This window comes from Protopterus annectens, chromosome 17.part0, assembly GCF_019279795.1.
Source record: "Protopterus annectens isolate FY-2018-M chromosome 17.part0, PAN1.0, whole genome shotgun sequence".
In the NCBI taxonomy this organism is placed as follows: Eukaryota; Metazoa; Chordata; order Ceratodontiformes; family Protopteridae; genus Protopterus; species Protopterus annectens.
The window spans coordinates 424093667-424120055 of record NC_056751.1 but is presented as its reverse complement, the minus strand read 5'-3'; the positions used below and the strand labels follow the sequence as shown (position 1 = coordinate 424120055).

At 36.3% G+C, this 26389-nt stretch overlaps 1 protein-coding gene across 1 annotated transcript in view; it reads left to right on the top strand.

The window, feature by feature from the left end:
* The window catches only part of MYBPC2 (myosin binding protein C2), a 591519-nt gene that overhangs the window by 406884 nt on the left and 158246 nt on the right, over positions 1-26389 (top strand). Inside the window, exons 18-19 of the mRNA XM_044059467.1 lie at positions 8373-8532; positions 25155-25259. Of these exons, the coding sequence (XP_043915402.1) occupies positions 8373-8532; positions 25155-25259 (265 nt within the window). The remainder of the gene's footprint in view (positions 1-8372; positions 8533-25154; positions 25260-26389) is intronic.

Genomic DNA, 26389 nt, shown 5'->3' with positions numbered 1-26389 from the left:
AGTTATTCGTCCTGCCGATAAGGGAGGGCCTGTGGTGATTTTGAATTCAGAGTATTACTTGTTCAGGATGCGTGAAATGTTAAATGATGATAATACATATGAAAAGGTAGACTTAGAAAAAATAGTATGTCCAGGGAAATTTTTAACACTTTATTGTAAAGTAAGAATATGGGGTTAATAGACACTTTATTTCAATATTTGTGGGTGGAAAAACCCTTGATTCCCCGTTTACATGGCCTACCTAAAATACATAAAGACCCTCAGAAACCTAAATTTAGACCAATTGTAGCTGGTGCTGGGTGGTTAACTGAGCCAATTTCCATTTATCTGGAACATGAATTGAGGAGAGCTTTGCTTGACTTTCCACAAGTATTAAAGGACACTGGGCATTTTCTTAGGGATTTATATAAAGTTATTCAAGAATTGAAACCTGTTGAGTTAAAAATGTTAGCAACACTTGATGTGGTCTCCCTTTTTACTAGTATACCCAATGACCAGGGGATAGCTAGGGTTAAATCCCTTTTGATTAAACAAGGAAAGTTTACAATGGAGAAGATAGATTTTTTTATGTTTACTTCTTGAGTTGGTTTTAGAACATAACCTTTTCTTGTTTGAGGATACCTGCTATTGGCAGAAAGCAGGGGTAGCCATGGGCACCAGCTGCACCAACACTTACGCTAATCTGGTAATGGTGGAGTGGGAACAAGAACATTTGGTAGACAATCCATATATCGGATTTTATAGACGGTTTGTGGATGATCTCTTTATTGGTTGGCAAGGTGCCGAGCAAAGTCTGAACATGTTTTATAACCATATTAACACTACAGAAAGCTTTCTGAAATTTACTATCAACTATTCTACCAGTAGTATCGACTACCTAGATGTGACTGTGTTCAAGTGCAACAATCAATGGAGCACAAAGTTACACAGGAAGCCATGTTATAGTCCTGCTTATTTGCATCATAAGAGCATGCATGCACCTCATGTCTTTTCAAATATTATTGAGTGACAGGCAATGAGGTTGTCCCGTCTATGCTGTGAGGAGATGGATTATACTACGGAGCTGAACAGCTTAAAAGAAAGTTTCCAGAAGAGAGGATACAACGAACAAGATATAGATAGAGCGTGCCTCAAGGTTCAACAGGAGAGGAAATGGAGAGCCAAACCTTATTTTTCCCCTTCACCATTGGCCGTTGATCATACAGCTAGTGATCCTGCTGGGGCGGGTTTGGGGCCCATGGATATACCTTATGCTGCCAATTTTGCACAGTATAAAAGTTTAATAGAGAAAAACTGGCATATTCTATTAGTGGATGATAAGACAAGGAAGTTAGTGGGAAATAGACCAAAGTTTGCTTTTAAAAACATGAAAAGCCTTAAACAACAACTCTGCTATCCTAGAGACCAGGCCACCCTGCTGATTGATCCATTTGGAACACACAAATGTGGGTCTTGTGCTCAGTGTCTTTTCATAGATCAGTCTAGATTTTTTAGGCACTCAGAAACAGGATATCTTTGGGAACTGAGGGTACGAACGGACTGTAACACCTCCAATGTGGTATATTTAGCCCATTGTGTGGTCTGCTTTAGTTATTATGTAGGTAAGACCAATAGGAGGCTTAGGGAATGTATACATGACCATGTATACTGTACCAGAAAAAGATTGGATTATAGTGCCTTGGCCAAACACACTGTGGCCAAGGGGGATGAGCATACCTTTGTTTTTCAAGTTTTGCACATGCAAAGGTTAGACGTTAGGCAAGGGGACTTTGTTAATAGGAAGGAATGCACCGAGATAGAATGAATATTGAGACTGGGAGCTCATAGGGGACTGGGTCTTAATGACTCTGTGCCCTTGAAACCGATACTCAAAACTCGCCCCCTTAAGTAATGCCCTTGAATGCACTTTTTACACATGCTCACATTGCACTATGTTTCTTTTATATAATGTATATTTTGTGCTTTATATAAGTAATATGTTACTTGTATATATATATATATTTTTTATATTTTTTATTATTTGGTTAGGCATATTTTATGAGTAAAGATTAATTGATTTGTTATATGGGGGGAGGGTACTTTTTGTGAACAATGCATTTTGATTGGTGTGTTTGTAATAGGACTCATTTTTAAATTTGACCAGTAACTTTATTCAGTTGTCTGATGAAGCAATCCTTAGTTGTATTGTGAAAGCGCTTACCATTAAACTTTACTTGTGTGATTTTACTACACTGGACTACTATATTTGTTTTCGCATTGGATATATGATTTGATCCACATTGGTACCTTCAGTTTTTGGTTTCTGTTGATTTTCGTTGGGTTTTTGTACCAACAAAGGGCTTTTATAAATTATTGTACAAATACTGAATCAGAGTAATATTTCACATGATCTTAATATGCTTATGATTTTAGTGCATCAAATTTAATTCAGAAAATTTAGCAATCATCAAAATAATGTAGAAATCTGATTAGTTTCTCTGTGTAGTATATTTTAAATACATAGAGGGATAAAATCCAAATGATTATGCTTAAACACAATTTTGTCTTCATATGTGCAGAATATCAGAATATGTACTAATAAATTCTTCAGCTTCAAAACAATATAACACAGATTATTGCATAGAATCAGGGAAGGTCATATCAAGCAGAATCACAGTTACTTCCTCTAACTGGGTACACATGACAGTAGCTGAGATTAAATTAAAGACAGTCCAGCTATGGTTTGAGAGGGAAAAGGAAGAAAGTCTCTGGTGCAGTTTGTGATGAAACAACTTTGCACTGTAAGTTCTTTTGAACAAAGGAAGCAAAACAAATAAAGCCACAAGGCCAGTATACTTAATAACCAAGAAAGTTTATTAAGCAAGCTAATGCACTACAGTAAGAATAAAATGCTAAAAATAAATCATAACATTGCACCATATTAACCTGGGAGAGTCTGTGTTTCTGGTGGATTCAGTTTTTTTAAGAGCAGATATGACTCACCAACCAGCATTTGCTCTCCACAATTTGGGCATGATGTCCCAGTTTTACTGGCAAATCAGAGAGCTCCTCCATCTTCCTAATTTAAATATACCCAAGCCCGATTTTGTTCCTGATCTACCCATATCTAGTTTGATTGACAGAGTCACTCCTCTAACTGATATGTAATTGCCATTTGGCACTGGTAGTCTTTCATACTTGTGCCACTCGAGAGAAAAATCTGTGTTGAGAGAGAAACAGTACAACAGCTTGAAAAGTTAAGCAGGTGATTATTTTCTGACGGTGACTTTAGGAAAGACACTGCCTGTCATTCTGAACTACTACACACTTTTTCCAGTCTAGGTTTCTCCTCCCTCAACATTTAACTTGTTTAATAGCTGTCATTCTAACCATACAGAAGCAGTAAAATGTCAGTCAGCTTTCTCTACTTATCTGCCTTTATTAACCAGTGTCTTACAAGGGTCTGTTCTTGGGCCTTTATTATTTAACCCGTTTATCAACAAACTTATTTTTGCCTCATCATATTGCCATCCGATATGCTGATGATTCTAGTCTTATTTGCTCTGCTTCCTCCTAGTCTTCAATTCAAACTATTACCCAGGAATCTTTTACTTCTATAAAATCTGCGTTGCACACTCTCAACTACTCCTAAACCCTACCACAACTACAATAATGCTCTTTTTACCCAAGTCCAACACATATAGTAATTTCAATTTCACAATCTACTCCTCTCAAAATATTTTTCTGGAAGTAGTCTACAAAACTAAACTAGGAATCACCATAGTTGATCAAATCAAATTCAACACTCCTGTTCAAAATCTAATAAAGAAAAAACATTAAAATCTGGGTCTTCTCTAAACAGTCTCTAACTTTCTCAGTGCACACACTCTCAAAAAACTACTACATTAATCTATTTCCTTTCAAGTCTACTTTATTCCTCAGCCTCACCTAGCCTTATAATCATTAACATGACTCTAACTCAAAAATTAGAACGATGTTACAATAAAATTGCAAAATTCGCTGTTAAGATGCCCAATTCCACACACCGCTGTTTAGTACTCAAACAATTAAACTGGCTTGAGCTCTTAAACTACCTGAGTTTCAAACAATCTCATAACATTCTTTTCCTTAATTCTGTCAGCTCTACAGACACAAACTTAATTCCTTTCAGAAAATAACATAATTCCTTTGGTGGTTCCCTCTATGTTTCAAAGATCTTGAACTCCATTCCCTCTAGAATTTTATTATTTCCCCCCACTGCTTCAAAGATTAACTAAAACACTTAATATCTCATTCCTAACTTGGATCATGTGACACTTCCTCAGTTAAGGTCATCATCCTATAATTTCATTCTTCTACTATCTATCAATAAGTACATTCTTCCCTCATAAATTTATCTGGAATATATTTTAATTTCATAATTATGAAACTTTCACATATTTTCCTATTGCTCCATATAAACTTTCTCTCACTACCTAAATCTTTTTTCTACTAAGGTATGCTTTCACTCCACCTGTTCTATTTTCATCTCTCTCATTGCTTCTGCATCTACTGCTACTCCTTCTCTATGCTCAAATCCCTACTATTCCAACTCTAAATCTAATTTCGATACTCCCTGCATCTTTTTATGCCTGCTTATTATTTTGTTCTTTTTTTCCTTATCAGCAATTCACAATTTTTATGATTTAAGACTAATTTGTTTCAATCTAATTATTTTATATCTTACAATGAATATAGTATCTCTCCAATATATAACAATGAATGTACTCTCACATATAGTGATGAATGATCTTTCATTTTTTAGTGTTTCCTTCTTCCACTAATGATTTTTTCTCTTATAATTTTTATTCTATTGTATATATAATTTAATTTACTGCATTTTATTTCTCTTTGTTGTAGCTTTTCTCCTTGAGCCAGGACTGAAAATGGGTCTTGCAGTACCCAGCCAGACTATCAAGTTACCAAAAATAAATAAATATTTTTCTTATAAAGGGGTTGCTATTCACAGTGTACTACTATGCCGACTGTCCTGATTTTCTTTGAGTATACCAGTGTGTATAGTAACAGTAGTGATCAGGATGGTAGTACCATATTTTGTTGAAAAGGCATATACCATAGCCCTCTTAAATTATAGGGGTATTTCATCAGTCGTTCAAAAAGTCACTACAGATGCATGTTAGCAGTACTGTGAAACAGTGATCTCAATCTTCTAGTGTCTCACTCACCCCCAGTCTAGAGTTGTGGTACACTCATTATATGTGATTTCAATATGGGTGGAATTTCCATAGTCTGATATGGAAAACAATGAGGTGATAGGCTGGAGAACTTGACAGAGGTGTGCACAAAAACCACGATGAGCGTAATTTCATACACCTATGAACATATTCTTTACCAATGTTTACTGAATGCAGTCGTGAGCAGTGGGAACTAGCAGGGCTGCTACAACAACTGCTTGATTAAATGTATCCTTTGAAATGACATGCATATCTGTTTGTGTTTTAAACGGATATGTGAAAAAATGTTTTATGTGATATTCCTTATACTGGATACCAGGTATATTCTTTTGTATGCAGGGACAGTCACATTTTTGGTCAAGTTTCATCTGGTTTTGCCAGTTAAAATTATGATAAATGATACATTTTGTTATTATATTTATGTAACTTTTTGTTGTGGTCATAATAGTGGTCAGGTAGTCCCAAACCAATGTGTCTCAGTGCCACAGTAAGCTTAATCTAAAGCACTAAATCAAATGATGAATGAAAAACTGACTGAAAAACCCTTACCAACTGTTACCACTGTTTAATTATAGAAGGCATTAAATGATGCATTCAGAATGGTTTGAACAGATATATAATAATCCTCAAAAGCCGTGCTGATAGGTGATATTACCATGAATGCTGAGGCTACATAAAAGTATGAAAAACAATTATATCATTTACAGGCATCTGTAGTCCTATCAACTTTGACTGAAAAGCAAGAGAGACAAAAGGAAGGAAAGAGAAAAAGACGATGTTCTCACTAATCCTATGTTAGTTACATTCTTGGTGTGTGTGTGTGTGTGTGTGTGTGTGTGTGTGTGTGTGTGTGTGTGTGTGTGTGTGTGTGTGTGTGTGTGTGTGTGTGTGCGTGTGTGCGTGTGTGCGTGTGTGTGTGTGTGTGTGCGTGTGTGCGTGTGTGCGTGTGTGCGTGTGTGTGTGTGTCTATTTCATGTTTTCACAAAATTGTAGCACTGCTTGATTCTGGCTGTGTGCGTGACTGTGCATTTTAGATGTGCATGCATATCAAGTGGCTACAAACCTGGCAAGACAACAAGTGCAACCATATTTGTTCAGTAGCGTCCGGTATAACAAGTCAACCACCAAAGCAGCAATAAACGTTTGTCTGCATTAAAGTAGATCCGAGTGGAATTTTTATTTAAATGCCTCTGAGCAATAATTAAGTAGTAGAGAGGCTGCAAAGTATCTTGTCAGTATAGTTATTTAGCTACTATGGCATTTTTACTTGAAAGTTTATATACATATATATATATATATATATATATATATATATATATATATATATATATATATATATATATATATATATGTGGATTCCATACATTTGGTCGAATCACACTTAGTCGAAAATTATACTAGGCATTGCACTTGACTGAAAGCTTACTTGGTCGAAGTTCATTTGGTTGAAAATGGAATATAGCCACTGCCCCACTGCAGTGCAACTCTGGATTGAGAATATTAAATAAGGGGGGTGTGGGGGGCACAGACCCCTACATTTGGGGGTGTGGGGGCATAGCCCCCCACATAATTTTAATGTATTCACTATTATAAGAAGGTATATCCATTAGAAATGCATTGATATATATATATATATATATATATATATATATATATATATATATATATATATATGTATATATATCTTTAGTAAAAACTATTGGCATAATGCGGGGGGCTATGCCCCCCATGCCCACCAATGTGGGGGGGCTGTGTCCCCCACACCCCCTCTTATTTAATATTCTCACTCCAGGGTTACACTGCAGTGGGGCAGGGGTTATATTCCATTTTCGACCAAATGAACTTCGACCAAGTGAGCTTTCAGTCAAGTCAGCTTTCAGTGAAGTGAAATGCCTGGAATCATTTTCGACTAAGTGTAATTCGACCAAATGCATGGAATCCATATATATATATATATATATATATATAGATAGAGAGAGAGAGAGAGAGAAAGGATGAGGTGAAATGTTTATACTGTTGTAAATTTAAATGTAAGTTGTTACAGTACAATAAAACTTAACTGTGTCCTACTTGTCTCTATATGTTGACTGCTTTCACTATGAATATGCATGATTTATGCTAGTTAGGTGGCCTTTTTTTTTTCTTTACGTATTTGTTTCTTTACCAGATATCCTTTATTTTCAGTAGCTTTATTCCTGATTCTTTCCTCTGGAGGTTAAGCAGTACGAAGGCAGCTGCTGCTAGCTAACTGCATCTGAGCCTACTTTAACTGTGTTGCATTTATGTATTATGATACTGTCCACTTACTAAAGTAGCAATGGAGACCCATTAGTAATAATGAAATTACATTTACTAAGGAAAACATCTGCATTATAACATTCATCAGCCTGTAGTTTAATAAAGGCTCTTCCTTCATCTCTTTTCCTCCAGACTAGGCAAAGCCTGCAGCAATACGTTCAGAAAGTCCTGGACAAAGAATACCTGAAGTTACAAAATCCTGTGTAAATCATATACTTCAGATGAAGCCATTCTTACTCTGTTTCAAGTCACACATTACTGTTAGGAACCAGGACGTGCTTTAGTGATAAGTAATGCAGATCCCATAGCAAACAGCTAAGATACTCAGCCTTCAATGTCAACCCAGAAGACAGAGGTAGCTGAGGCGCTGTGCTTGTACCCTTCGACTGACTGCCTCAGTATGATTTTTTTACCCAGGAGTGTCAGTTACATTAATAGGATATCTAGTGCTATGCCACAGTAGGTGGTACAGATACAGCATGTGCACTGCTGAAGATAAAGGACATGCTACACACTCATCTCAGGAAGTGACAGCAGCAAAGCAATCTCCATCCAACAGTGGGCATTGACTTCTCAACATCTACATCTACTACTTCTCACACAGTAGCTGCACCCTCTTTTTTCTAGGTCAGAAAATGATTGTAGCAATATGTCTGTTAATCTCTGGCATCTCTTATCTTATGCAATATAAATTCAATTTTATCCAAAAAATTACTACAGCAGCCTATTCCTAGGATTGGTGGTACCACTTATTTAATAATAAATCAAGATGAGCTGTCAGTCCAGTTTAGTGAACTAATCCCCCTAACCACTGACACACCAAACTTAATAATGTTCTGCATCTGTTTTTCATATTAACAGGCTGTAACAGCTACTGAAGGGCGTGTGAGGCTGGATAACAGAAAAGACGTAAGCTCATTTGTGATAGAGACAGCAGAGAGAGAAGATGAAGGGAAGTACACAATTGTGGTGACAAACCCAGCAGGAGAAGACCGAGCTGTAATAATTATTAAAGTTGTAGGTAAGTAAGTATAAATGGGCAACCACAAAGGTTTGTGGGAAGGGTGAGGAAAGTCACAATATGATTACTTTGCAGGTTATACACTTTTTTGGACCATCATACATCACCTGAAAAGTAAAACTTACTAATTATTAACATAATGACAGTCACTATGTAGTAACTGCAGTCTTTTTCTTTGAGTGTCTTATTTTTTCCATCACTATTTTTGTTTTATTTTTTTATTTATTTTTGTTTGTTTTGTTCTCTGCCTTCTTTTCTTATATATATATATATATATATATATATATATATATATATATATATATATATAATTCCATTCAGGAAAGCAGAACACATAGTTTTATAGGAACCTGAGATACAGAGCCCAATTCCAGAAGATTTGCTCTAAATGTAAATAATTTACTCATGAGTAATTTTGCTCTAATTCTGAAAGGCTTGCTTTTGGTGTAAGTGAACTGCTTTGGTGTAAGGCCTATCTGTAAATGGCTTACATCAATGATCCAGATTACAAAAGACTCACTTTCTCCGAGAGCGAGTCTTAGAGTAAGTGACTTACTCTGGGAGCAAGCCTTTTAGAATCTGGCCCATAGTCACATGCATATCAAGTGAATGTTGTTCAGCTAACATACCGTGATTTAAAACCCTTACTTAACAGACGTATGCCACAGATGTCATGTGCAGCTACAGATGTTCTTGGGAAGGGAGAGCAAAGTCAGAGCTTAATTATTTGCTGATTATATTTTTAGACTACCATGCATCGTATAAGAAAAAAAAATTCACCGTATCTCTGAGTAGTAGACATGAAACTTATTCATAACTGATGCCTTTCTAATACTACCCTATGTTATATATTATAGAGTAAAAGACATACAGACCATTTCAGTCTTTCAGGAAACTGATCAGTTTAGGTCACAGATCTGGGTCCACCAAGAGCTGTACAAATGACAAGTAAACATTATGAGTAGGCAATATTTTTACACTTGAAAAGAGTATAAGAGGACTGGAATACAGAGGAATGATGGGTCAGACAGGAGGGGGCATGAATAAACAGATTAAGAAAACACAGGCTATCCTAAATATCCCAAAATATTTTTATACAGACGTATTTGATAACTGGAACGAATTACGGGAGTGAGTAGCTGAATGGAAAGATAAATGGTACTCTTAAATCAGTTTGCTACTCCTGTTTGGCTGGAATGAACAGGACATGGCAGATATGTTAGATGAGCTGCAACAGTCAGGCAGACTACAGAGACTAAATGTTTCCTCCTAATTGCTTTATGTTAATATGTTAATAGAGAGGCTAACTTGCATTTTTAATGGCTCCTCTGGTATAGCAGACTGAGTCATTGTCTTCCTTTTAACCTCACAATTTTTTACATTTCACAATTAATTATTTTACTAGAGAAAGGCTTAATGCACTAAATACCTATGGCCATGATTCCCTCCTCCATGGTGGGCCCTAACACTGCAAGAATAAGGTTCCACTAAAGGATGAAATGAATTACTCCAGTAGACACAGAAAATAAGCTATACTGGCTATCATGGATTGCAAACCATTTCTACTTATTTAGCTAGTCTATTTGGGCAGCAGCAAAGCTAATGTTGTCATCTCATGTTAAGGAATGGTTCTGCACTATCTAGGCAGGTTCTCTTCACTAAGGTGGAGTAATACCTGTCAATCTGTAAAAGCAAAATGAATATGAAATTATTTACAATCCTTCTATTTCAACTGGACTAATGTTGATCTGACACCCTGTAAAAATAGGAAAATTGGATTGATTGTGACATCTGTTTTAGTTAATTGCCATTTGAGGGCGTCTGCTGGTTTATTTTGTAATATGTCTTTCTACTCTGTCTTTTAGACAACCAAAGATTAAATGCATCTACTGAAAGCCAATATTTTACTACTGTAACCATAGCAACAAAGCTAGTAAGGCTTGAAAATGAGACAGTTGAGGATACACACATCTAAATCTCCCTATTTTTAAATTTTGGTTTAAATAGCTGAGATGCCACAGTAGACGTGTACACCTTTATCTCTGACAGTCTCCGAATGTCTCTTAATCTGTTTGTTTCCTTCCTTCAATCTACATTCCATTCATTCATCATTCTGTCAGAATAATTTAAAACTGAATAAAAGCACAAGACAGAAGCATTAGTCTTCTTCTTAGCATCAGTCTGAATTTGTGCTGCCTCCCTCCAGGAAAGTTTGTGACCTAATTGTCCATACTATTCATATCAAAATAAGTGTTAGTCCATCTTCCAGAATTGTAAGCAGATCTGTGTACCCCAAAACTTCAAGTGGTCTCCTGCATCAGAAAAGGGTCATCCACTATTATAGACTGCCAGTGATGGCACTCATCTACATATTCTTTCATAACCTGGTATGTGAAATAATCCTTCACAAATCCTTTTCAGCCATGAAACAGGCCCCACTATATATATATATATATATATATATATATATATATATATATATATATATATATATATATGGATCATAGGTTTACAGTAGCCAATCAGATAGCATTTTGGGGGGGCAGAGTATTCAAAGAAAACATTGTAGATAGATAGCAAATATGTAAACTCCAAAAGAGCTATGAGGTAGAAACCATAACCCCTTAGCCATCATGATATTTCACTGCCAAGACAGCACTGGTACTTTTTTAACACCTGTGATTATACCTTAGACCACTACCTTTTAGTATCTCCAGACTTACATTTCAATCTGCGTAGATATCTGCACCATTACATTTATTAAACAACCCCTAGTGATGGGTCCTCAATTAAGGACCATTCTTGTGATATTGGAACATCAGAATATTACCTTCTAGGGCCCATTTTTTGAGACCACTGCCATTCCAGGAACTCAGATCAGCTAAGACAAACACAACTACCGTAAGATCATGGGACATTTTCTGCATAAAGTTCCTTGCAGTCCTCTTCATTTCCCCCATTGATTTTAGCACCAGTATCATCCTAAACCAATAATTCTTTTAACTGATAATACATTATAGAGCATTCCACTAGGTTTGATGGAAAATAATAGAGAAAACAGTTGTACAAGCTCATACTTCTGTCTATGGTCAAACTTGGTACTTGCTCCAGGAAACCCTCTCCCATTTCTAGTCATCTTTCTTCATTAATCTTTTATTCTCCCTATCAAGGAGACAGCAATTTGTGTACCAGTCCCAGTGTCTATATTCTTGTCCTGTACTATATTGTTGGTGACCCTGTTCCTCATCACAGCACTGGAAAGTCTGTAAGATAATTTACAGTGATATGAGAGGTTCTACCTGCAGGTCCCTATCATCTCCTAGTTCTCATTCATACAGTGTGACGGACCAGGGTCAATGACTGACAGCTACAATACTACTGTAATGTAATATAATTCTGAAGGGATGCATGAGTGTTCCTTCTATGATGTAATACTGCTAGGCCTGCTTCAAGCCCTTCAATTGAAGCTACATATTACAGCCCCATAGAATGGCAAAGATGGTCTCCAAGTGCTCAGTTCTACCACACCCCAGCCCAACTTAAGATGTCAGTGTAAGGTCTACATATCAAACTCTGGTTATCAGCTGCATGCCCACATGCTGTATCCATACACCAGCAGATCAGCTGAACTCCATCTTCACTCTAGGGAAATCAATACTAAAAAACTGACACCAATTACTTTCTTTGAACATTAGTCACAGAGTTATAGCTACAAAACAAAAGCCAACATGAATAAGTCAATTAAACCTTTCAGCTGAAATGAAGCCGGAGTCTCTCCTGAGTCCTACTCTTCAGTCGAAATAATTAAAGCATAGTCGCCACTTCCTCCCTTTAGATGATCCAACAGAAAATTAAGCCATTCAATCTAGACTGGCAGATCACTTTGAGACACTTTTAAACTATGATCTCCCAGATCTCCCAGCTTATATATTTATTCTAGCCAGTGACAGTAAGCCCTTTGCTCAAGAAAGCGTTCTCCCACTAATTCACTAATGGATTCTAAGATGATTCATTAATAAAGTCCTGAACCCACAAACCCACAAATCCAGCTACAACATCTATAAAACTCTATGAGAACAAGTGTTCTTCTAACAGGACTTTCTTATTTTTTTTTCTTCTGCCTCTCTTCCTTCCTGCACTCTGATTCTCTTTTTCCAGTTTCAAAAGCAATGTGTTTTCCATCTAAGGAAGCCACAGCTTGATGGAATTTGCTATGTCAGTATGATTAGTTGATGCCCCCTAATTCCCATCTTGTGATATTAATATCAACTTTCCTAGGATACATCTTCTGTGCATCCTTGCAATTCCTCCTCTGGCCACTGCATATACAGATTTCTGCATGTGACTGAACTGAGACTACAGATTTTTTTGTGACTAGATGATCAAGTACCTAAACATACCATGCCGTCTAGTACAGGTAATGCTTGAGGAACATTGCTTCAGTAATGGTAACACTGATCTCAATCGGAAGACAGCTGTTAGTGCAGCATCTTTGGAGATAGTTCTCCAGGCTGTTCACAAGATGTTGGTAAGTTACTCAGGTTTCACATCATTCCCATTAGAACTGTATAACGTAATGTTCACCTCCTTCCACAGTTCATACTCAGGATTTGCCAAAGCAGTTCCCCAGAGAAAGCACTAAAATAATGGAAATTTTATTGAGTCCCAACATGTTTGATGTAAGGAAGGTTGGACAGTTAGCGAAGAGAAATGTCTGACTGTTTTCAAAGTCTGTCCCTCAGTGACATTTTGAGCAGAATCACTAGCACACACATGAGAAACATGATAAAGCACTTGTTTTTTTTGGAGGTGAAATGAGAATCCCAGATTACAGTAAGTTTTTAGAACTGCATCCAGTACTGCCTGTAGATCAGTTTTGGCATGTGCAAGAACTGTACAGTAAAATGAGTACTGCAGTTTAATAACATGCTTTGGAAAATTTGTCTTCAGATACAGACATCCAGGCATGAAAAGTTCAACATCCTTTCTGTATAATTTGTCATTCCAATAGATATGCATCCTTTGGTATAGCTTATAATGACTGAAGCAAAGATGGAAAACAAAGCTGGGACATTAAAACTCTCTGGTTTTACCCTGTCTGGATTTCGATTTTTTTTCTGAACCACTGTAGCCAAGTCACCTGACCAAGCCAGATTCTCATAAGCTTGATGAATGTGGTAGGGCAGACACAATAATGTGTACGATTAGCACTATTGGTCAGATTCAGTAAATTTGCTTTGGATACCCACAGTGTCTCATCTGAAAAGGCCTTTTCCAAGCTCAGAGCCACTATGGATTTCTTGTGTACTATTTGGTAAACATAGTAACTGACTGTGTATATAGTCAAAGTAGAAATGACCAGTCTACCCAAATGTATTTTACAGGATACATTTTCTGGCTTTTGTGTAGATATTCAAGTGTATAACTTCAGTGTTCTCACCCAAGCATTTGAAAAAAAGCAGCAGTAAAACATTAGGGCAATATTCAGTCTATTGATGACCAACTCTTCGAAAAGCATTTAGGTTCAGCTAACCATTAGAAACTTTATAAAGGTTTTTGACATAGCATAAATCTGAAACTGATAAACATTAAAGTAAGTTTTAAAAGACCAGTCTTCAGAAAGTTCTATTTGTGTGACTAGTCCTGACCAAATGGTCTTGATCAAGTTGTTCCATGATGGACTAATGTAATACTGAGTAAGAGGGCCCTACTGTGAGAGGAATGTGTCTGGCTAATTTGTTATCCCCATGGAATGAAACCAACAAGATATGTTTTCCTGTGTTATTATACACAGGTAATGGGGGCAAATCCAAATGAAAGAAGACAAATATATTTTTGTGCAGATTACTTGATGATGCAAATCTTATCCTTGACTTATCATCAATCATTTTTGATGTTGTGGGACTTAATTTTCAGTTTTTAGCCTTCAGCCGCTTGTATAATTCTTCGTTTTGCTGGCATGAGGTGTCATCTTGTTATGCACAATGATATTTTCACATTTAGCTGAGTATGTCAGTAATAACTTTTACAAACCAATCCTGTTGATACAGGATGGGGTGTGGTGAATGGATTCAGTAAATGCTCATTGAATGTTAGTTTTGAAATTATTTCCTGTATATCTCAGCACTGTCAACAGCTGTTGGGTTGGTAGACACTGCTTGGAGGCATTGTTGAAAGTTCATTTGATTCAGTGGATCTCCAAGGGGAGACCAAGCAATCTGAATATTCATGAAAGACTAGCTGAGGAGATGGTTATTGCAGCAGCCATTAACTCCTCATATACCCCTTGTAATGCTGACTTATTTTCAGACACAAACTCTTACAGTGAAATGATCAAAGAAATGCCAGTGCTTAGACTGAGGTTGTTTTCAAAAGATAACTTTCTGATAACCAGACAACGCTCCACACACATATTCAAAAACAGAACAAAATATGAAGTTTTTCTTCCAGCCTCTTCTTCAACCATGGTGTCAGTCCAGGAGTCTGAATCATATCAATTTCTAGTATTGAAGTATTTTATGTTTGGGGTACTGATGCTGATTTCACCAAGGTTGGTGTAGAACTGTTCCATTGCATCTTCATCAGCATTAAGTGTAAGGTGTGCTATTACAAGGCCTACTTTTAAAAAATAAATAAATAAATAACCCTCCACCTTCTCTAAACTGACCATCTGATCATCTTGTCTCAATAAGGCTTGAAATCTTGAAGATAACTTTTTACAAGTTCCATTATGATGACAATATTTTTTTCTTTCTGGCCATTTGACACTATAGTGATAGGCATCTGCACTTTTTCCATATTACAAGGAGTTTTATGGTCTATACTATCATGGTCCTACTTTCCTTGCATTTCAAGAAGGCTCGACACTCGTGAAGGAAAATGAAACCATTCAAGCTAGACTGGAAGAGCACTTTGAGACACTTCTAAAGTGGGTCATCCATCATAAGTATCACTATCAGATTTCTCTGTCAATGTTCCTTATGAAAATCTCTTGTTCATCCTCCTACAAATAAAGAAATAAGATATGCCAACAAAAAAGCTGCAAGACTGAATGACATGCCAAATGAAGTCTGTAAAGTTGGAACTGAGAAACTGGTACTGAAGTTACATCACTTCATTCTGCAGATCTGGGGGATGCCAGTACTGTTACCAGTCTTCAGAAAGGGAGACAAGTCACTGACTTACCTTCACTGTAGGGAAATACACATATTCTAAATTGTTAAGACAGTCTCTCAAAATCCCTTTGTTGATTTAGTCAATCCTGTGGGACAGCAGACCAGATCTTTATTGCCAGGAAAATCCAAGAAAAATGTTAGGAACATCAAGGCCTGTGCACAATTGACTCAATTTTTTTAAAACCTTTTTGAAGTACTGGTGAAATTTTCCCACCTAATATTATCTATGATATGACCCTCTCATGTTGAGAAAACTGTTTGAGATATTTTATGATTACCTCACAGGCTTTTGGGTAATTTAATAAGGTCTTGTTTATCTTTCAATGCGAGCTGTGGCAATGAATATTAGCTTGATTTTGTTGAACTGCTATTGCTCAGTGATCTGAGGTTGTTCTTTGATTCATCAAAACTAGCTTTACTCCCTTAATAGCCTGACTTTATATACAACGAAAGTCAACTCTTGACCAAGATTTATGGGCTGCCAAAAGATAGCCCAGTTGCTGCCATGTGGATATTTGGTATAGAGATCACAAACTTTGTATGTCTGTGTCAGCTTTCTTAATATACATGCATTTGCTTGTTGTTTGGGTGATTTTGTGTTTAGTCTACAAATTTTGGATCCATGACATCCGTTACCAGATAGAATTATACTGCGGTAATCCAGTATATCTAAATGCCAAATAATTTATGTAGGAATATCTCTTGGTCATTGTAAAAAGTATATATAAAGGTTATTTAGTAGAGTGTTGTTTTGTGGTATGGTGCATTCTACCACTGCACAGATCCCTTCCTCATCATACATTCATCTGAATACACAGAAACCTTGTGAATTTCTTATTATTTAGCTATTCCAAACAAGTTATTAGTTTCCTGCTGCCATCATATAACTAATCTGTTTTTGTAAGTCTTCAACTTTTCCAGCCTCAAGTCTGTCTCCTGAATGTCTGCTATGCTGGACTTTTCCTTGTATAGTAGGCATCAGAAGAGCTTCCTTTTACTGTTGACCCTAAAGTCACCTAGCATTTCAAGTGCTGCCTTCTATACATAGTACCAAGTAACACTCATTTCTGAACTGAAGTCCAACCTGGTGTGCCATCATAAAAAGCACTGCTTGTCTAGCTGCGAATACGGTATTGCTCTATTGCTCTCTACTATTGTTTGTGCCATCACAGTTAACCTGGACTTAATCTTAACTCTACTTGTCCTGTAGTAACAAATAAGTTAACAATTTACAGAGTCTGATGGGACTTGCTTATAACTCCTAAACTTAACATTTCTAAGTAACCTTATAATCTAAAAAAAAAAATATTGAAAAGACCAATGGTTAGACCACAGCTGAAGATAAAAATGGAATAATCCACGTCAGGAAATAAATCACTTGCAGCTTCACAGTAGTGCCCTTTATAAAACCAAAAGTTGTAACTGAGATGCAGTAGTCAAGGTAGGAAACAGTTCACTTGCAGTTTCACACCACTTTATTAAACAAGAGTAAGCGCTTTCGCGATCTAAGTCAGCTGATCACTTCTTCAGACTCATAAAAACAGTTAAAACATTGGTATTTTAAATATGGTTCAACCAATGAAAACACATATAGAACTATGACATAGACTAATTAAAATTGCATACATTAGTACATTAATTTGCCTTATATCCTGGATAAGATGAAATAAAATATACATATAACAGACACATTTTATGTAATAATCCATATTAATTAATGTTTTAGTGGTCTGGATTTTAAAAAAGGTTTCAAGGAAACAGCATTGTTCAATCCAAGAGACCTATCTGCCTGAAGTAGTAAAATCCATCTTTGTTCTGCTTCCTCTACCTTATTCCTTATATCACCTCCCCTCTTACTTTTATTTATTATTTCTAAAACCATGAAATTAAAAATATGTTTCCTATATTCTTCTTCCACATGTTTTGCTAAAGCACTTGTGCCTTTTTTATTTCTTATATCTCTAAGGTGTTCAAGGATATGTTCCTTTAGACACCTATTGGTTTTGCCTATATAAAAGGCATGACAGACAGTGCAGAAGCTGAAATAAACCAAATTTTGTGTTCTGCAGTCAGCATAAAAATCTATATCAATTATAAATCCTAGTGTAGGATGTTTATATGTAGATTTATTATATAAATAGTCACATTCTGTACAATTTCTGCAAGGAAAAGTCCCCTGCCTATCAGATAGGATCATTATTTCATTGTTTCTGGATTTATAACAGAGTTGCCTTTTTAAGGACCTCTTATTTCTAAAAGAAAAGCTGGGTCTATCTTCTAACAATTCTCTCAAGTCAGGAAACAACAATAAAACATTCCAATTCTTCACAAAAATATTACAGAACCTTCTGACAAGGGGGGCAGTGTAGTAGTAATGAATAAGTTTTTTATTACAAGAAAATGATGGAACTTTTGAATGATACAGATACTTATGTTGAACTAAATGAGAGACAAGTACAAGGTATAATTGACAGGATATCTGTATATATATTTTTGACTTATTGATTACTAATTATGTATCAGAGGAATTGTTTGACTACTTTCAGATAGAACATCCAACTATACCCATTATTTATGGTCTACCTAAAATTCACAAAGACATCACACAGCCCCCTATGAGACCTACTGTATCCAGTAAAGGATGGGCCACAGAAGCCATCTCAATTTATATTGAACAAAATTTACAAATAGTCCTAAAATCATGTGAGACTATACTAAGGGATACAAAGGCATTTCTGCGACTGTTATATAATAAGACCAGGAATATTAATAGAAATTATATGTTTGTGACAATGGATGTCACTTCACTGTTCACAGTGATACCGAATAAATGGGGTATTGAGAAAATACGTGATATTCTGCCCTTGAAACAAGTTTTTCAAAGCACTAAGATTAATTTGATATGTGAGTTGCTTGATATTGTCCTAGAAAATACTGTCTTTATATTCAATGACAAGTTTTATCTACAGAAAGTTGGTGTAGCAATGGGCACGGCTTGTGCTAACAGCTATGCCAACTTAGCATTGGCTGCATGGGAAAAAGATCATGTATTAAGTGCTAGCAATAAATATGCTGGCAAAATTGTATGGTATATACGTTTTGTAGATGACGTCTTCCTGTTATGGGATGGTACTAGTGAAGAGTTGCAAGAGATGGTGGACTACTTACATAGCACCACTGAATTTTTTAGATTCACTAGTCAACATTCCAGGGACTCTATTGAGTTCCTAGATGTTTTGGTTAAGAAGACAGCATTAGATGAACTTACAACAGGGATGTATAGAAAATCTACATGGAGAAATAGTATCTTAAATAAGACTAGTATGCATCCAACATTTGTACACAAAAATGTAGTGAAAGGACAATATATGAGAATAAGCCGCTTACATAATACAGATGAAGGCTTTGTGAAGACAAAGACTATATTAGAGAAAGACTTCTTAAACAGAGGTTATAGTAAGAAAGACATAAATGAAAGCTCTAAATATACCATTGAAAATAGGGATGGGAGATGTAAACCGCTCTTCTCAAATACTATAGAAGATGTTAAAATCAAGGAAGGTCATGATTTTAAAGTTAGATTCCCTATAACTTATTCAAGTGACATCAGAAGATTCTGTAATATTTTTGAGAAGAATTGGAATATTTTATTGTCGGATCCTGACTTGAGAGAATTGTTATAAGATAGACCCAGCTTTTTTTTAGAAATAAGAGGTCCTTAAAAAGGCAACTCTGTTATAAATCCAGAAACAATAAAAGAATGATCCTATCTGATAGGCAGGGGACTTTCCCTTGCAGAAATTGTACAGCATGTGACTATTTATATAATAAATCTACATATAAACATCCTACACTAGGATTTATAATTGATATAGATTTTTATGCTGACTGCAGAACACAAAATTTGGTTTATTTCAGCTTCTGCACTGTCTGTCATGCCTTTTATATAGGCAAAACCAATAGGTGTCTAAAGGAATGTATCCTTGAACACCTTAGAGATATAAGAAATAAAAAAGACACAAGTGCTTTAGCAAAACATGTGGAAGAAGAAGATAGGAAACATATTTTTAATTTCATGGTTTTAGAAATAATAAATAAAAGTAAGAGGGGAGGTGATATAAGGAATAAGGTAGAGGAAGCAGAACAAAGATGGATTTTACTACTTCAGGCAGATAGGTCTCCTGGATTGAACAATGCTGTTTCCTTGAAACCTTTTTAAAATCCAGACCACTAAAACATTAAGTAATATGGATTATTACATAAAATGTGTCTGTTATATGTATATTTTATTTCATCTTATGCAGAATATAAGGCAAATTAATGTACTGATGTATGCAATTTTAATTAGTCTATGTCATAGTTATATATGTGTTTTCATTGGTTGAACCATATTTTAAATACCAATGTTTTAACTGTTTTTATGAGTCTGAAGAAGCGATCAGCTGACTTAGATCGCGAAAGCGCTTACTCTTGTTTAATAAAGTGGTGTGAAACTGCAAGTGAACCATTTCCTACCTTGACTACTGCATCTCAGTTACAACTTTTGGTTTTATAAAGGGCACTACTGTGAAGCTGCAAGTGATTTATTTCCTGACGTGGATTATTCCATTTTTATCTTCAGCTGTGGTCTAACCATTGGTCTTTTCATTTTTTTCACTTGAGGTGTATACCAGGCGTTTATCCAGCTTTTGTTTTCTTTCACGTGAACCTTATAATCTACCCTGCTATTAGCAACTTAAGTACAAATCCCTCCCATTTACAAAACTATTTACAACTCCTAAAACTGATGTACAAAATGTTGCTATAATAAACTTAACTAAAGTAGCCCTTATCCCATACCTCTGAACGACTTAGCACAAGAATTCTAGGCAAAGTCAAAAATAATAAACTAATAAAGTCAGTACAGTAACAGGGTTTGTATTAGCATGCATTTTCTGATGGATATGAAATCTGAAACAAATGTCAGTCATTATTTAATGACTTCAGTCTTCAATGATATGCCAAAAACACAAATTTTATGAGGAACAGACCAAAAATATCAGAGAAAACCTTGATGTTCTGTGAAATTCTGAATAACTGAAAGGTATGCCCTATCCCTGTCCTTGGCATACATTACTTTAGAATTCCATCTATGTGTGTATTTCTCTTGTTAGCTTACTGGGGTTCCTAAATGAATGGAATTAAACATGCCCTATTTTGTCTTACCCGATTTTTGTCATGGTTTGTACTTCCTTACTCAAGTATTTTGCATCACCCTTTGTACAAAAGATGTGATTGTTATATCATCCAAGGTGTCGACTAACGACATGTAACACATCAAGGTAGCAATATTATCACATATTGCAACACAAATATCTTTATTAATCTATTAATAAACCCACAAAAAGCATCTAAAAGCTACATACATGTTATTGTTTTTATTGTACAGTACTGGAAACACGATTTGTTTATAACTTGTTTTTTTGAAATCTGCTTTTCAATCTTATCTTTATAATTTTCCACACACACATCAAAACTGTGTCAGATATTGCAAGAAAGATATCCTTCAGTTTCATGCCTCAGGGGCAAGCATTTTCATCTCTCTTTTTTATAGCAGACTATAACCATCACATGTTTTTACCAAGATGCAAACTGCCTAACACAAAACTGAAACAAACACAGATGCCGAATGAGTTTACATTACACTAGTACGATGGTGGCTGCCCTGCATACTAACCAGAAACACAACTGTACTGTAATGTGCCTTTTTCTCTAACTCATCTGTCACATTATATACTTTACTATGATTACAATCATCCTTGGTAGGAAAAAGTTCATATGCTTATTTGTGGGGGAAGAAAATTAATGAGGATAGATACTTTTGAAGAGAACCTAGAAGTGCAATATAATCTCTCCCTGCTTTATGATTTTCTGTCAGCTGGATAAATCATGCATGCTGTAATAGCACTGCAGATGGCTTCATGCTAGTACTGACACTGCAAGAACCATTTCCTTCACATACTTTATTTATGAAATGTAAACATGTATTAGTAATTTAACTGAAGTAGAATAGTCTTTCTTGAATGTTTTAACATAATTTATAACCTTCCAGTTGGTGCAAATCCAATCAAAAATCCATTTAGCAAGTCAACAACAAAATATCTGAAGCTCGTTTAGTCCACATTTCAGACTTATTACTGATCGCCTGCATTACAAATGAGATCCTCCCATACTAATTTAGCTCTTTAAGAACTGCCTTTTGGCCCACAGAATGCCCTTCAGTGCACATTGTTCTGACTATAATGGTGTGGCCTGACTGCAGACTTTCTTACAGTTAAGCACGGTAGATATATCTTTCACTTGTGTTATATTCATCACAAAAAGCAGGAGCACCACACTAAAATTGTATAGCTCTTCGTCAGCAGGCGTCCACTACAGATCTCACTACTCTTTACCTTCTGCCTTTTACATAAATATTCAATTTTGGAACACATTGCTTTGTGTGTTCAGGTGTTTCTCTATGTCTTGTGTAGTGTACCTCATCTTCTGATCAAAAACAAGGTCACTCAGGCCCATCTCGGATGTGAACACTGCAAAAGTATATAACCTCCTGCTCGTTAGCACCCTTGTGTGCTAAAATGGATTAGTAAGATCATTTACAAACTGAATGACTTATAGGCCCCCCACACTGTGAGGTAATCTGAAAAAAGAAGACTGTTTTGTACAATAAAACGTAGCTCTACTTCTCGACTAACTCTCAGCCAGTAAGATTTTATCTGACTGGCATTTCACTACCAGTGCTCTAATGCCTGCCTTCCAGGTGCCTCAAGTGTTATATTGTCAAGGTTTTTGACATTCACTGACTTCTGCCTCCTCCCACTGCATCATTGTATGGCTCCACCAGACCGAATTCAAAATTATCTAGGATAACCAAGTTTATCAACTTTTATTCCTCTGTCAATACTCTTCTGTTTCTTTCTTTGTTACAGCGCGCTCATATCCATGCCACTGTAATAATTACCACACCGCCACATTACAACAATATGTAGGAAGTAGTCATGGGAATGTGTATGGAGCAACATAATTTAAAGAAAAATCAGGTTGAGAATTGTTTCATTCAACACTGGTTATGATCTGACCAATTTTTTTTCTAATTAAGATCTTATTTTCCAGTTTTCTCCCATTTCAGTCACGACAATCCTTGAACAAAAACTGTCCCAGCTCGAAAGCCCAGATATGGCCTTTGACCACATGTAGGATTCCTTGCCAAGTAAATGACAGTGTTTGCAAGTAACTTATCCTGAAACAGATGGCATGGTTGTTTAGTTCTTGTATGAGCGTGGACATCAGTCAATGTCCTCTCCTTATTTTAACTGGAGGATCTGGCAATTTACTGACGCTGTAGCTGTTCAAACAAAGTTGTTGATGATATGGCTGATTTCGTCCTGGTTCATTAAATGAACCTATACCAGATGTGATAGATAACCTTTTGTTGTAGCATTCCAAAGGACAGGATAGGAGCTGTTGGCTGTATACATTTCAGCCAATGGGATGGAGACGGATGCTGCAGCTGGGGCTCCATGCATCACTTCAGTCATTTTGTCTAATATTATACTTTGGGGGGTGCATCTGATTAACATGATGCTACACCTAGGTCTCACTTCCAGGTCTGTAATATGCTTTTTTGTAAAGTCAACACAGATGCCTGTAAAATTTTAAACTTTTGCTTGTTAACTTATCTTCCACTTCTGAAATTTTTGTCTGCTTCTTCTACTGTTAGGTTATTTCCTTTGATGTAATATCCACTTCTTGGACTGCTTCATTTAAAAGGGTCAGTTTTTCCTTTATTGTGGTTAGTTGCTTGTTTAACAGTTTTACAACAGAGTTTAATGTTCCCCTTTGAGCAATGAGGGGGGGCTGCTTGGTTTGGGTGTTTTGAATATTATTTGTCCACTGATCATTTTGTCAAACATTAGTTCAGAGACTTGCAGCTTTTCCTAGCCCTGCAAAAGACTCCCATACTTCAATGGCCATCATTTCTTTGACTTCTTTTTGTTTCTTAATTTGTTTTTTATTATCAGGTGAATACATTTCTGATGTTGATAAATTCCATTCCTTTGCAGCTCCGACTTTTTATTCATCACAGTCTTGGATTTTATACTTTATTTTCTTGTACTCTTTTTTTCCACTGGAGCTGGCTAATGAGTGTTCTGATGATTCTTTGATCCATTTCTTGTTAAATATTTGTATAGCAATACCTTTAGCTCATTGGTGCACAACCTTTTTGTGGGGAGGGCCACTACACGAATAATTAATGCCTCTACGGGCCACCTCAAAACATAGCACATCGTTACAAATTAACAATAGGTACAAGTGACTGGCATTTTTACTTAAGACAGAGGTTATGAAATTGCCTGTTTTCTACAACAACTTTGCGTTTAACTTTATTCTAGCATGCAGCCATGACTGATTACAAGCTCTTGCAGAAAGTTACTACTGTTTACAAACTATAAGTTATAAACAACATAGAATAGTTACTTCCGCGGCTAAAATTAGAGATGTGCGCAACTGCAGTCAATTAGGTAAGTAAGCACGTGCTGCAAAGTTTGTGTGACTGGAGTAAGGCATAAAATTTTTTTTTTAATTTTTGGTTACTCTCTGGGGGCCAGATGGCATTGCGTTGTGGGTCAGATTTGGCCCATGGGCCGGACATTGTGCACCACTGCTTTAGCTGAATCCTTACCTTTTTGGTTCTTAGTTTTGTTTGTTTTTCAGTAAATACTTGCACTTCTTTAATGTCAGAGCTTTTTAGTTGCGGTTATTATCATAGTTTTTAGAATTTTTGTCCAGGAACAGGATACAGACCATTTTTACTCAGCTGTCATATTTTGCTAACCCAGCATTAAGTAACGCAATATAAATAATACCACCTCTGGTAGCATTATTTAGTGTGTGGTCTTCTTCAAAAAAAAAGGTAAAGAGCTGTGAGTTTTGCTTTCTACCCAACAAAACATTCCTTTTAGTAAGAGCTGCTACTGTCTGATAATTTGCATGCTTCTGAGTCTGTTTTGTGTAGCTTATGTTTAAGTTTCTCAGAAATAATCTAGTACTGTGTAGCAGCCTTATGTTATTTCTGACAAGCATTTCAAAATTAACAATGAACTATATAATGCTGGAATAGCTCATTCAATCTGAGCTGCATGTGAGCTCATCAGTCAGAGTGCCCTGAAAGCTTTTTCAGTACTTTAAATTTAGTTACCTGATTTCTTTTCCCTATTTTTACAGCGTGTACTGAAAGGCAATGTTCTTGTTTTATTTTCCATTTTACTGTTCTCTGATAGTCTCTTTGACTGTAGATAGCATCACAAAGTCACTTATCTTTCACATAACTAAAGAATCCTGATTAAGATAAGTATCCTTTCAAGGGTTTCCTGCTCATCTCATTTTATTTTTTAATTTCTGTTTCAGACATTCCTGATCCCCCAGAAAATGTCCGGATTACTGGAGTTGGTGAAGACACTGCCACTGTGGTATGGGACACTCCAAAGTATGATGGTGGACAGCCTCTCAAAGGTAAGCTGTAAAATGGGTTTACTGATTTTACTGAGCAATGGCTACAATTGTAAAGTTCTATCCTTTTTCATTAGGCAATGGGGGCTTCCTGGTCATTCTGTATTTCTTAAGTGCGTACTTATTTTTGGAATAGTGCCCAAAAGTTCACTCAAAGAGAAGAACTCTAGCACAGTATGCAACTAGGTGTCAACATTACATCTGGAAATTTGTTCACCCTAGTATGATACTGCAAAGTAATTTTTGAGTTCCTATAATAGGACTGATATACCAAATGGTTAGTTTTGTGCATAACTCATACTGCTTATAATCCAAAGCATTGCTCTGATGGCACACAACCACGAGTATGGGACAATGCATTGCTACGATGACACACAACAAACAGCCACGAGCATGGGACAATGCATTGCTCTGATGACACACAACAAACAACCACAAGTATGGGACAATGCATTGCTCTTATGATACACAACAACCACAAGTATGGGACAATGCACTGCTCTGATGACACACAACAAACAGCCACGAGCATGGGACAATGCATTGCTACCATGACACACAACAAACAGCCAAGAGCATGGGACAATGCATTGCTCTGATGACACACAACAAACAACCACAAGTATGGGACAATGCATTGCTCTTATGATACACAATAACCACGAGTATGGGACAATGCATTGCTCTGATGACACACAGCAAACAGCCACGAGCATGGGACAATGCATTGCTCTGATGACACACAACAAACAACCACGAGTATGGGACAATGCATTGCTCTGATGACACACAACAAACAACCATGAGTATGGGACAATGCATTGTTCTCATGATATACAACAACCAACCACGAGTATGGACAACACATTGCTCTGATGACACACAACAACCAACCACAAGTATGGGACAATGCATTGCTCTGATGACACACAACAAACAGCCACGAGCATGGGACAATGCATTGCTCTAATAACACACAACAACCAACCACAAGTATGGGACAAAGCATTGCTCTGATGATGCACAACAACCAACCACACATATGGGAAACAGAATCTGCCTGATTCCATTCATTCTTACAGTGATTTGTATATTAAGCTGTATAGCCACACGTTTATACTCAGTTCCTTTTC